Source organism: Pongo abelii, chromosome 8 (genome assembly GCF_028885655.2).
Source record: "Pongo abelii isolate AG06213 chromosome 8, NHGRI_mPonAbe1-v2.0_pri, whole genome shotgun sequence".
NCBI classification, from domain to species: Eukaryota; Metazoa; Chordata; class Mammalia; order Primates; family Hominidae; genus Pongo; species Pongo abelii.
In genome coordinates, this window is record NC_071993.2 from 131,579,054 (window position 1) to 131,592,508 (window position 13,455).

The 13,455-nt window shown below is 48.3% G+C and overlaps 1 protein-coding gene across 11 annotated transcripts in view; it reads left to right on the plus strand.

Annotated features, from left to right (window-relative positions):
• The window catches only part of LHPP (phospholysine phosphohistidine inorganic pyrophosphate phosphatase), a 154,096-nt gene that overhangs the window by 40,350 nt on the left and 100,291 nt on the right, over positions 1-13,455 (plus strand). Inside the window, exons 6-7 of one of the 11 annotated variants that reach the window (XR_008510692.2) lie at positions 6,893-7,058; positions 7,153-9,010. The exons of 9 other annotated variants lie outside the window; for them this stretch is intronic. Coding sequence is in view for 1 of the 2 variants with exons in the window: in XM_054523012.2 (XP_054378987.1) it covers positions 6,893-6,928 (36 nt within the window). In the remaining variant the exon portion in view is untranslated. Of the gene's footprint in view, positions 1-6,892; positions 9,011-13,455 lie in introns of those variants that run through there. One more of the 11 variants, XM_054523012.2, reaches the window with a different exon arrangement.

Sequence of the window (13,455 nt, forward strand, 5' to 3'; positions counted from 1 at the left end):
GGTTTTTATGTTTCCTGAGCCTCTCTTTTTAGCCCTCCATCATGGAACATTTGAAATATCTATGTCAGTAGAGAGAGCAGCTCGGGGAACTCCTAGGTACCCATCACTGTGCTTTAATAATTATCAACTAATAACCACTTTAAAATTGTTTTCAACTTTTCATTTTGAAGTAACTTGACACTCACAAAAAGTTGCAAACATAGTACAAAAGGTTCACATGTGTCCTTCACCAGCTTCCCCATCATCATCGAACGATGATAAAACCAGGAAATCAACACGGGCACAAGGTGGTTAGCTAACCTAGAGACCTTATTCAGATACCACCAGTCAGACCACTCATGGCTTTCTGGGGACACGTTGCATGTAGCAGTCATGACCCTAGTGTCCTTTATCTGTGAACTCTGATCACCTGTTGAGGAGGTGTCTTCCAGAGTTCTCCACTGTCGTTGCTATTTGTCCCTTTTCATAAGTATCTTTTTTTTTTTTTTTTTTTTTGAGACAGAGTCTCGTTATGTCACCCAGGCTGGAGTGCAGTGGCACTGTCTCAGCTCACTGCAAGCTCCACCTCCCAGGTTCACGCCATTCTCCTGCCTCAGCCTCCCAAGTAGCTGGGACTACAGGCGCCCGCCACCATGCCTGAGTAATTTTTGTTTTTGTATTTTTAGTAGAGATGGGGCTTCACCATGTTAGCCAGGATGGTCTCGATCTCCTGACCTCGTGATCTGCCTGCTTCAGCTCCCAAAGTGCTGGGATTACAGACGTGAGCCACCATGCCCAGCCTTTTTTTTTTTTTTTTGAGCAGGAGTCTCATTCTGTCACCCAGGCTGGAGTGCAATAGCATGATCTTGGCTCACTGCAACCTCCTCCACCTCCCAGGTTCAAGTGATTCTCCTGCCTCAGCTTCCTGAGTAGCTGGGATTACAGGTGCCCGCCACCAAGCCTGGCTAATTTTTGTATTTTTAGTAGAGACAGGGTTTCTCCATGTTGGCCAGGCTTGTCTTGAACTCCTGACCTCAGGTGATCTGCCTGCCTTGGCCTCCCAAAGTGCTGGGATTACAAGTGTGAGCCACCGCACCCAGCCTTAATAAGTATCTTGTGGGAAAGTACTTTGACACTGTGTAAATATTCTCTTTCCCATCATTAGTTCTAATTTTGGCATCTTGATAATTTTATTTTTTTATTTTTTGAGACGGAGTTTTGCTCTTGTTGCCCAGGCTGGAGTGCGATGGTGCCTGGGCTCACCACAGCCCCTACCTCCCTGGGTTCAAGCAATTCTCCTGCCTCAGCCTCCTGAGTAGCTGGGATTACAGGCATGTGCCACCACGCCCAGCTAGTTTTGTGTTTTTAGTAGAGACGGGGTTTCTCCATGTTGGTCAGGCTGGTCTCGAACTCTCAACCTCAGGTGGTCTGCCCGCCTCGGCCTCCCCAAGTGCTGGGATTACAAGCGTAAGCCACCACGTCCGGGCTTCATTGGTGTATTTTATGTGTGGCCCAAGACATTTCTTCTTCCAGTATGGCCCAGGGAAGCCAGAAGATCGGACACCGCTGCTCTAGAGGTTTATGACCAAAATACTGTATTTAAAGCTGCTGGGAATAATTCTTTTTTGTGGGTGGTATTCCCCCAAGTGGACGCTCTTTGAATTCATTTTCATTTTGATGTTTAGGGAATTGGCTTAACATTTACATTTGTTTTGTAGTTATGTAAAATATTTATATGGTTCTAAAATCAAATCCACAAAGCAAGACATATTCAAGGAAGTCCAACTTCTGTTCTTTTCCTTTTATTTTGTTTTTACCTGTCTCTTGTAGTTAACCATGTTTATAAATATTATAGCTATAAATATTTTATAAGTATTATAGCTTACTTTTTTATTTAAAAAATAAGCAACTATGTATATATTTGTATTCTCATAGGATGAATTTAAGAGATAATAAATTATCAAAATAATTTGTTTTATACATAGAGAGAAAGGCTAATGATTTAATCTGAGTTTAAAAATCAGTATTTAAAAGTTTATAAGTAGGCCGGGCATGGTGGCTCACGCCTGTAATCCCAGCACTTTAGGAGGCTAAGGAGGGTGGATCACCTGAGGTCAGGAGTTTGAGACCAGCCTGGCCAACATGGCAAAACCCCATCTCTACTACAAATACAAAAATTAGCCGGGCATGGCAGCAGGTGCCTGTAATCCCAGCTACTCAGGAGGCTGAGGTGGGAGAATCGCTTGAACCCAGGAGGCAGAGGTTACAGTGAGCTGAGATGGTACCACTGCACTCCAGCCTGGGTGACAGAGTGAGACTCCGTCTCAAAAAATGAAATAAAATATTATAAGTGGTATGATCACAACCATCTCAAACAGCCCCCTTCCCCCCGACCCAAAATCCAAACAAAAACAAAACCCTGCCACTGCCTGGAAAATAAGACCTGGCCGGGCGCTGTGGCTCACGCCTGGAATCCCAGCACTTTGGGAGGCTGAGGTGGGCAGATCACTAGAGCCCGGAAGTTTGAGACCAGCCTGGGCAACACGGCAAAACCCCGTCTCTACAAAAAAATAAATAGGCAGATGTGGTGGCATGTGCCAGTGGTTCCAGCTACTTGGGGGGCCGAAGTGGGCAGATTGCTTGAGCCTAGGAGGTTGAGGTTGCAGCGAGCTGAGATTGTACCACTGCACTCCAGCCTGGGCAACAGAGCGAGACCCTGTCTCAAAAAAATAGGAAAGCAAGAAGGAAGGAAGGAAAGAAGGAAGGAAGGAGGGAAGGGGAAGGGGAAGGGAAGAGAGGGGAGGAGACGAGACTGGCTGTCCAGATGGCATTGCTGGTGATATTTGGATGGTCTGACCTCGGGTGATCTCCCGGCCTTTTTCTTGTGGCATTTTCAGTTATTTTCACAGTAAGCTTCCTTCACATTTGGAATGAGATACAGCCCCCCTCACCGCCGAAAGAAGACGGGGTCTGGTGAATCTGGGTTTGTCGTTTTCAGATGCTGGGGCAGTGCGTCTGGGAGGGAGCGGGTCTGTGGATTCCTGGTGGGTCCCCGTGGCTGCTTGAGGTTTTGGTCACTGCTGCTGCCATCCACCCTGAGCATCTGTGGCCCTGGAGAGCGAAAGACTTGTTTCCTCTGGTGGCTCCGAGCATATGTGGCAAAGCTGTGTCTTATTTACCTCCCACATCATCGTCCTCTCCCACCCTCATATGACATTTCTGACTGTCTCCTTGACAGTGGAGCAGCAGCTGCATGTTCCAAACATCCCCACCCTGCCATTTTCCTAAAATGCTCACTAACGTTATTTGATTCTCAGGGTGTGTAGACATTTTAAAGCTGTATTTCAAGATAAGGCCATTTCGAATGGACTATGTCTTATGCACAGGGTAATAATTCTCTGTTCCTGGCTTTTTTATTTTTAATGAAAAATGCCTGGGAGGACCTCTCTTGCTGCTGAAGTGCCAGGCTGTGGCAAACCTTAAATTTTTCTAGTTGCTTTAATCAATAAAGTTATCACCAGTCATTTCCCTTGATCACTGCTGCTTCCCGAGACCCTGACCTGCTTCTTGCTGCTGAGTTTTCAGTCTGCACTCAGAATAGATATAACTCCCCAAATCCAATTTTCATTTTAACCTTTCCTCAGTGGCCTAGAAATCACAGATTGCTGGTATTATGCTACTAGATGGGAAATTCAAACCTCTTAGAGGCAACCTGGCCCTTTCTAGGATTAGTAATAAGGCAAAGAATAACATACCTTAAAGGTTACTTCTAGAAATATCTAATTCTCATGGTTTAAGCTTCTGAATCAGTGGATGGTTTTATAGCTTCATATGAGCACCCAAGTGATGTGAAGGTTTTGGCAGTTTTCCGTCATCATAAGAAGTTCTGTGGGATGCAAATCATGCAGGTTTAGTAGAGATCGAGACTGTTCAAACCAGAGCACTTAGTTATATGTGGCAGCCAAGGAGCCTGGTCTGGAGGGGCCCTTTTCACAGGTGAGGAGCCTGAGGCTTAGAGATGAAACACCTTGTCATAGACACTTTGCATTCCCACCATGAGGTTAAGACAGGATTTCTCAGGCTGGGCGCAGTGGCTCACACCTGTAATCCCAGCATTTTGGGAGGCTGAGGTGGGTGGATCACGAGCCCAGGAGTTCGAGACCAGCCTGGGTAACATGGTGAAACCGTGTCTCTACAAAAAATACAAAAGTTAACTGGGTGTGGTGTCTGGCACATGCCTGTGGTCCCAGCTGCTCAGGAAGCTGACGCATGAAAATTGCTTGAATCTGGGAGGCGGGGGTTGCAGTGAGCCGAGATGACACCACTGTACTCCAGGCTGGACAAGAAAGTAAGACCTTGTCTCAAAAAAAACAAACCTCCCCCGGATTTCTCAACCTCGACACTTGACGTTTTTGGACTGGGTCATTTTGTGGTGAGGGGATGTCCTATGCATTGTAGGGTGCTAAACAGCATCCCACTGTCCACCCACTACATGGGACCACCCCTTCCCAACCTGTGAAACCAAAATTGTCTCCAGACATTGCCAGATGTGCCCTGGGGAGAACCGCAGTATTAAGAGAACGGTTACAGAGAACTCTAGTACTGAACCCAAGATTACTTTGCCAATGAGGAGTGAAGCCAGGCGCCAAACCATCGTCTTCCAGCCCCATCCAGTGCTCTTTGCCATAGCCCAACTCTCAGGGAGGGCCAGCGGTGCAGCAGAATTTCTTAGGGAGGTGGGGAGGGTAAGGAGGATTTCAGGTGGGGGGATAGGCAGGGTTTCAGGTGGGGGGGTAGGGAAGATTTCAGGTGGGGTGGGTAAAGAGGATTTCAGGTGGGGGGTTAGGGAGGATTTCAGGTTGGGGGGGTAGGGAGGATTTCAGGTTGGGGTAGGGAGGATTTCAGGTGGGGGGTAGAGAGGATTTTAGGTGGGGAGATAGGGAGGATAGCAGGTGGAGGGGTAGACAGGATTTCAGGTGGGGGGTAGGGAGGATTTCAGGTGGGGGGTTAGGGAGGATTTCAGGTGGGGGGTAGGAAGGATTTCGGGGGGGTAGGAAGGATTTCAGGTGGGGGGGTAGACAGGATTTCAGGTGGGGGGTAGGGAGGATTTCAGGTGGGGGGTAGGGAGGATTTCAGGTGGGGAGGGTAGGCAGGATTTCAGGTGGGGGGTAGATAGGATTTCAGGTGGGGGGCAGACAGGATTTCAGGTGGGGAGGGTAGGCAGGATATCAGGTGGGGAAGGTAGGAAGGATTTCAGGTGGGGGGGGTAGGGAGGATTTCAGGTGGGGGGGCAGACAGAATTTCAGGTGGGGGGGTAGGCAGGATATCAGGTGGGGAGGGTAGGAAGGATTTCAGGTGGGGGGGGTAGGGAGGATTTCAGGTGGGGGGGGTAGGGAGGATTTCAGGTGGGGGGGCAGACAGAATTTCAGGTGGGGGGGATAGGCAGGATATCAGGTTGGGGGGGCAGACAGAATTTCAGGTGGGGGGGTAGGCAGGATTTCAGGTTGGGGGGGCAGACAGAATTTCAGGTGGGGGGATAGGCAGGATATCAGGTTGGGGGGGAGACAGAATTTCAGGTGGGGGGGTAAGCAGGATATCAGGTTGGGGGGGAGACAGAATTTCAGGTGGGGGGTAGGCAGAGGCTGCGGTGATCTTCGTGGCTCGTGCCCTCAGAACTGCCTGTGAAAAATGGGGGTGAGGTTTGCAGGCTTATCCAGAGGCCTGGCCATATAAACTCAAAGGTTCCCTACCATTTCGTTCCCTGATTCTCAGGGCATCAGTCCTAACTATAGGGGTCTGGGGACAGTCTGTACCCCTAGGGGGAGGCTGGTGAGTGGGGAGTGCATGTCCGTCCACATGGGGGCCACTCCGGGCCAGTTCTTTCTGCTGCAGCCCCCCTCCCCCATGGGTGTTTCCACTGAGGCCTCCCACGAACTCTGTTGGCTAAGCCCCGCTTCCCGGCCATGGGCATTTTCTTTGGATTGTCAGTGTGGGGATGATCCTGCTCAACTCCTGACTGGGAGCAGGCTGGCCTGCTGGGCCGTGCCCACTTCCAGCACTGAAAGAATGGGCCCAGGAGGGGGTCAGCCCTCCTGCAGCCCTGGTTTGAATTGGAAACTCTGTCCACCAATGCCTGGCACCTGGCACCTAGCCCTGCAGCTGTGGGTCTGAAACTGATGGGAGTTGCAGCCAGCCCTGGCTTTGTCTTTGTGATGTGTCCTAGTCATAAGGTGCTCTGAAACCTCATGGCTTAGTTTTCCTTCAGAGTTTTTCTCCCTTGGAGCCTTTTTTTTTTTTTTTTAGTAGATTTTATTTTCTTCTCAAAACACAAGTATTTAAAATATCTGATTATGAAGCAACTCATGCTCATTAAAGGAGCTAAGAAAAATTCAGAAAAGTAGAAGAAGAAAAGAAACCACTCATTTCATCAGCCTAGAATAACACAAATCATGCTTGATCTTGCCAATTTTTTGTGTCTATATATACATTTTTAACACAAAATTGGGATAATCTTTTTTCTGCTGTTTAAAATCTGAGTTTTCCCCCTTAATATCCTATTGGGAACAATTTCTTTAACTTATATTTTAGGTTCAGGGATACGTGTGCAGGTTTGTGATACAGGTACATTGTGTGTCTTGGGGGTTTGGTGTGCAGATTATTTTGTCATCCAGGTCATAAGCCTAGTACCTGTTGGGGGTAGTTTTTCAATCCTCACCCTCCTCCCACCCTCCACCCTCAGGTAGGCCCTGGTGTCTGTTGTTGCCCTGTGTCCATGTGTATTCAGTATTTAGCCCCCACTTATAAGAGAGAACACGCAGTATTTGGTTTTCTGTTCTTGCGTTAATTTGCTTAGGATAATGGCCTCCAGTTCCATCCCTGTGGCTGCAAATGACATGACCATTTTCTTTTTTAGGAGACAGCTTTCTTTGTGCTTATTGAAGCACTTTAACGAAGCAGTTTTCATGGCTGCATACTATTCCGCTGTTCAGACTCCCGTCATATTCTTGACCATTCCCTATTGATGGAGATGAGGCTGCTTCCAATTTCGCTCTTGTGCATAACCCTGATGAACACATCTTGTATGTACATCCTCTTGTACATTTCTAATTATTTGCTCCAAATCCAATTATGTGACTGGGAGGCTGTGATGCATGTTGCTTATTTCTGTTTCAGAAAGCTGTGTCCGTTCACCTTCCTCACCTGCTGCATATACAGATGCTTGTTTCCCCACATCCTTACCAACACCATGATTTCTGGCTTTTTTTTTTTTTTTTTTAAGTGGTCTTTGCGTTTTGCTGTTAGTCTTGTTCCTTATGAAGGTGTCCGACCACAGTGGCAATCACTCAGCATCGCACTGCCTCCAGGTCTCTGTGGGAGCCTGGGTTCCTTTGGGTCCTGGATCCAGGGCTTATCCTAGAGTGAGCCGTCATCTCAAGGCATCTCCCTGGGGGATATGTGCCCCCCAGAGCTGCAGTTACAGACACTGAGCTTGCTCCACCTTCACCACCCAGCCCTGCTGCTTCCCGCCCTAATCCTCCTGGCAGAACTCCTGGATAAGGAAAATATTTGTGAACCACAGAAGCTCTTTGGCGCTGGAATTTTGCACTCCAAAGCATCGCCGCCTGTTAGATGACGTTTCCCTCCAGCACCTAGGACGTTGAAGAGGAGACCAGGGCAGGCAGGCAGATGAGTAAGAGGGAGGATTGACTGCTATAGCACCTGACCCAGGACACCTGCCTCTGGGACTGTGGCGCCTCCCTCCGGCTCTCTAGATTCTGGGTTCTGCGGTGTCCGACCTTTCATTTTTTTCTCCGCCTCATCCCCCACCATGTCGTGTCTGAAAGGAAGCGAAGCCCAGCCCTGGCAGGTGGAGTATTTTTATTTCCCCTGACAGCGCACCTCCTGACCTCTATCTTCTTGCCAGTGATTTTTTAAATCCTAAATGATTTGGCAATAATTGCTCCTCCTTGCGTGATTATTGCCCTTCACCGATAGTAAATCTGGGAATCCCCCGGGGTCCTGAGCGTACTTTGGTATGCGGAGCCCACAAGCTGGCCTGGACAGGCATCACTGCTCCAGGCAGCTGTGCACCCAGCCGGCCCTGGCGTCCCGGCCCCCAGCCTCCGCCTCCCTCGCCGACAGCTTCCCGGGGCTCTGCCTGGATGCAGCCTCGCTTTATCCCGCAGAACCTCCACGCTGTTCCTGCATGAGGACTCTTCCTCCAAGAGACCACATTCCTCTGGTCCCGTCTCCGTGGGCCACATCCACAAATGTCCCACCCAGCCCAGGAAGAACCAAGTCTCTATTCTGGGAGGGAAACCTGTGTGCTGTCTGGTTTTGTATGTTGGAGGAGCATACACACAGTTTTATTTTCCCCAGAAGCATGGAGGTGTAGGATGACATGTAATATTTGGAAGACCCATTCCATTTCCAAGGAACCTTCTAGCAGGATGGCCCTGGAGTCTCTGGCAGCAGTGGACATGGTCCTGCATTGGAGTGCTGTGAATGTTCACCGCTGACCTCACGGTTTGAAGACAATTCCTTGAGAAGGGCAGAGGGGACCCGAATACGGGGGGTCTGGCCAGCCCTGCTACCAGATGCCAGCAGCCATGGGGGCTTGCCTGGCCAGCCCTGGCTTTTCCCAACCCTTAGAGTGCCCTTTGTGCATGCAGCAGACACTGGTGCTGGTCCCATTCCTGGGAGCACACGGTGCTACTGGCTGTGTCTTGCCTGGCCAGGTGCTGGTTTGATAGACACAGAAACCTCATTTGGATTTGGCAGGATTTTCCCTAACATCAGTCATTCTGGAAAAAACACTTTGAATTTTTATCATATCTGGGTATTTTTACCATATCTGGGTACTTGCCACTAGCTCTATTTACTTCACATTTCTTAAAATTGATTCATTTTATTACTTAAATAAATGTATTTTAAAAGGAACTTTTGATGACTACTATAAATGGAAAACCAGAATCTCTCACTTACCATAATAGATTAATCTAAAAATAAAGACCACATGATTGCATTAAAATGTATGTCCTTGCTCTGCCTGGAGTCAAATAGTATGTCACCCATGTGCATGACACACTCTGGGAAGCACAGGCGTGGGTGGGGGAAAGATCAGAGAAAATCCGTGGAAAGTATGAAGTAGAGAGCACCACACCAGGAAGACGTGGTTTTATTTCAGTACCTCATGTCTCGCGGTGGCTTGCGGCTACCAGTAATTGGCAGAATTCTCAACATTGCAGCCCTCAGCCACCTCCTCCGAGCTCTCTCTCAGCGCCACCATCCCCTGTGGCTTCTCTGAGGGAGGCCCCTCTGGCCTCTGCTTGACTATGATACGTGACGAGTCCATGCCAAGTGGCAGAAAAGCGCCGTGTTCAGCTGAAACTACCTCCCTGGCCTCAGAGGGCCTCATTGGCTCTGTCTTTGTACTTTCTCACGACTCCTGATGATTCCTTGGTTATCTGAAGACCTGTTTGGGAGACGGTTCCCAGGACAGTTGCTTCAGGCTTATATGTGTGTGCTTTCTGGAATTCACAGCATGGCCTGCCCTGGTGAATGGTGGGGAGATGGGTAGTGAACACATGTGTGGTAGCCCCTGCTGGGTGTGTCCCACCTGTTCTCCATGTCCTACAACCTGGTTGGCCCCTTTTGCTTGTCAGAGCAAAGCTCAGAACCTCACCTCCTCTGGGAAGCCTTTACTGACCACCCACAAGCCCAGTAGGTCAGGAGGTCAGGCCTCACAGCCTCCTGTGTGTTATCCCAGGCCCTGATGATAAGACTGTGGAATTACCTGATTAATGTCTGTCTTTAGCACTTGTCGTGAGCTCCATAAGTGCTGGGACTGCATCTGTCTGATTCACACTGTGTGCCCACTGCCTGGCCTGGCACCGACCCGCGAAGGCCTAGGGCAAAGGTATCAAGTAACCAGGGCAAGGGTGCCTGCTGCAGGTCGGGGGCCTCTCTGATGTGGTGAGATAGGGAATTTCCTCAACGAAACATTTCCTCATGTTTCTGTTTCCTTTGTAACATGTTTAGGCCGGGCGCGGTGGCTCACACCTGTAATTCCAGCACTTTGGGAGGCTGAGGCGGGCGGATCACTTGGTCAGGAGATCGAGACCATTTTGGTTAACACGGTGAAACTGCATCTCTACCAAAAATACAAAAAAATTAGCAGAGCATGGTGGCAGGCGCCTGTACTCCCAGCTACTCGGGAGGCTGAGGCAGGAGAATGGCGTGAACCTGGGAGGCGGAGCTTGCAGTGAGCCAAGATCGTCCCACTGCACTCCAGCCTGGGCAACAGAGTGAGACTCCGTCTCAAAAAAACAACAACAACAACAAAATGTTTAGATAACTTATTATGTCCTGGCCCTGTGCTGGGTGCTTCACTAAGATGATTTCCTTTAAACGCCACACCCGTTATACCCATTTTACAGATGGAAGTGGAGGCTGGCCCAAGGTCACACAGCCAGCAAACAGCAGAGCTGGGATCTCCACCCTGCTGCTGTAGCTCAGTGTGAGACAGGAGTGAGTCGGTGCGTCTGCTGGCCACATCGGACCCGCCCCCCCTTTCTGTGGTCCCCTTCCCCCAGGTGGAGAGCATAGTTTGCCTGGACCCATCCTTGCAGGCAGAGTCCAAATCGGTGGGCCACACACTCAGTAAGACTACCCCAGCTTGGGCATGCTTCACAGTCATCGTTTCATTTTGTCTTGATTTTGGTTTGTGTATTTATCGGTTAGCCCCGCTTAGCATCTGAATTCCAGTGAGGAGACCTGTAGTTTGTTTGAGACAGAGTTTTGCTCTTCTTGCCCAGGCTGGAGTGCAATGGTGCAATCTTGGCTCATTCTCCTGCCTCAGCCTCCCAAGTAGCTGGGATTATAGGTGTCCGCCACCATGTCTGGCTAATTTTTTGTATTTTAATAGAGACGGGTTTCACCATGTTGCCCAGGCTGGTCTGGAACTCCTGGGCTCAAGTGATCTGCCTGCCTCAGCCTCCCACAATGCTGGAATTACAGGCATGAGCCACTGCGCCCAGCCTATTTTGAAGCTTTTAATCAGATTTTGGAGTAGGAGAGTGAGAAGAGCTGGTTGGTTTTTTTTCTTTAAAATTGTTATTACTTTTTTTTTTGAGACTGAGTCTCACTCTGTTGCCCATCCTGGAGTTCAGTGGCACAATCTCAGCTCACTGCAACCTCCACCTCCCAGGTTCAAGCAATTCATGTGCCTCAGCCTCCCAAGTATCTGGGATTACAGGTGCATGCCCGGCTAATTTTTGTATTTTTAGTAGAGACTGATTTCAGTATGTTGGCCAGGCTGGTCTCGAACTCCTGACCTCAAGTGATCCACCCGCCTCGGCCTCCCAAAGTGCTGGGATTACAGGTGTGCGCTACCACTCCCAGCTGTTTTTTCTTTAAATTACATTTATTTATATTAAAAAAAAAAAAAGCATGAGTCCATTTAAACAATAACACATGTTAATATGGCAAAAGGAGACCCACAAATGACGTTTTGGCCACACTGGCGGGGACTGTACGACTCCCTCCGCTCTATGTGGGTGACCAATGGGAAGTCTTGTTTGCGCCTCATAAGCGTGTCCAGACACAGCCAGCCGTGCCATAATGCAGAGCACTCATCTGCTTAAGACACATTTGCTGAGCATCAACCAAGTGCCAGTTGTCAACCCAGATTCCTTGTCCTGAAGGAGCTCCTACTTCTGGAAGGAAGGGTGAGATGAGCAGAGTCCTTTATGCTGCACTGTGACACGGGTGGCACGAGGGTGTGATCCCAGAGTGCTTTGGGAGGCCACGCAACCCAGCCTGGGGGCAGAGGAAAGGTGGTGGTCACCGGAACTAGGTCCTGAAGGCCTGGGAGGAATTAGCCAGCAGAGGAGGGAGGTGAGCAGGCAGAAGGTCAGCACATGCCCACAAGCTATTTTTCAGGTATTGATGTATATTTCCAGCTATTGTCATTTTCCCTTCACCCGAAGGACGACTTCTACATTTCTTGTAGGGTAGATTTCTTGGTGATGAATTATTTCTGCTTCGGATGTCTGAAATATCTTTATTTCATCTTTGTTTTGGAAAGATATTTTTGCTGGGTACAGAATTCTAGATGGGCATTTTTTTCTTTTACTGCTTAAAAGATGGCGCTCCATGGTCTTCTCACTTGCATTATTTCCAACAAGAAATCTAACGTCTTATCTTCGTTTCTCTGTATATAACATGTCTCTTTTTTGTCTGACTGTTTTATAGGATTTTCTCCTTGTCATTGGTTTTGAGCAATTTGATGATGATGTGCCTTAATACAGTTTTCTTCGTGTTTCTTGTATTTGGTGTTCATTGGGATCTTGGATCTGTGGATTTATTATTTTTATCAAGTTTGGAAAAGTTTCAGTCACTATTTCTTCAAATATATTTAAGTCTTCTCTCATCTCACTTTTTTTTTTTCTTTTTTTTTTTTTTTCTAATTTTGAGACAGGGTCTTGCTCTGTTACTCAGGCTGGAGTGCAGTGGCACGAACACAGCTCACTGCAGTCTCAAAATCCCTGGCTCAAGTGATCCTCCCACCTCAGTCTCCCAAGTAGCTGGGACTACAGGCGTGCACCACCACATGTGGCTAATTTTTTAAATTTTTATAGAGACAGGGTCTTGCCGTGTTGCCTAGGCTGGCCTTGGACTCCTGGGCTCAAGTGATCCTCCCACATCAGCCTCCCACAGTGCTAGGATGATAGGTGTGAGCCACTGTGCCCCAGCTCATCTCACTTTGAGAAACTCTAATTGCGTGTACATCAGGCCACTTGAAGTTGAGCCATAGCTCACTGATGCTCTGTTCATTTTTAAAAATAATTTTTCTGCCTCTGTTTCATTTTGGGTAGTTTCTATTGCCATGTCTCCAAGTTCATTCATCTTCTCCTCTGCGGTATCTCTTCTGGCATTAATCCCACCCAGTGTATTTTGATCCCTGACATTGTAGTTTTCATCTCTAGAAGCTTGGTTTGGATTTTTTCTTTTATCTTCCATTTCTCTACTTTTGGAACACATGGAATACCATTACAAGGGCTGATTGAATGCTCTCGTCTGCTCATTCTTACCTCTCTGTCAGTTCCGGCTCAGTTTGGATGGACTCATCTTTCTCCTCCTTCTGCATGATACTTTCCTTCTTTGCACGTCTGATCATTTTTTATTGGGTGCCAGACGTGATCAATTTTACCTTCTTTTTGGGTGCTGGATATTTTTGTGTGCCCATAAAGAATTTCAAACTTTGTTGTGGGATGCAATTAAATTACTTGAAAACAGTTTGATCCTTCCAGATCTTGCTTTTAAGATTTGGGGGCAGCACCAGAGCAGGGGTTGCCCTGGATAAATTATTCCTCACAGCGAAGCCAGCGGCTTCTGAGATAGCACTCAATGCCCTGTGCCTTGTGAGTGAGCTTTCCCAGCCTGGCTGGTGGGGACATACACAGTCCTGCGTGA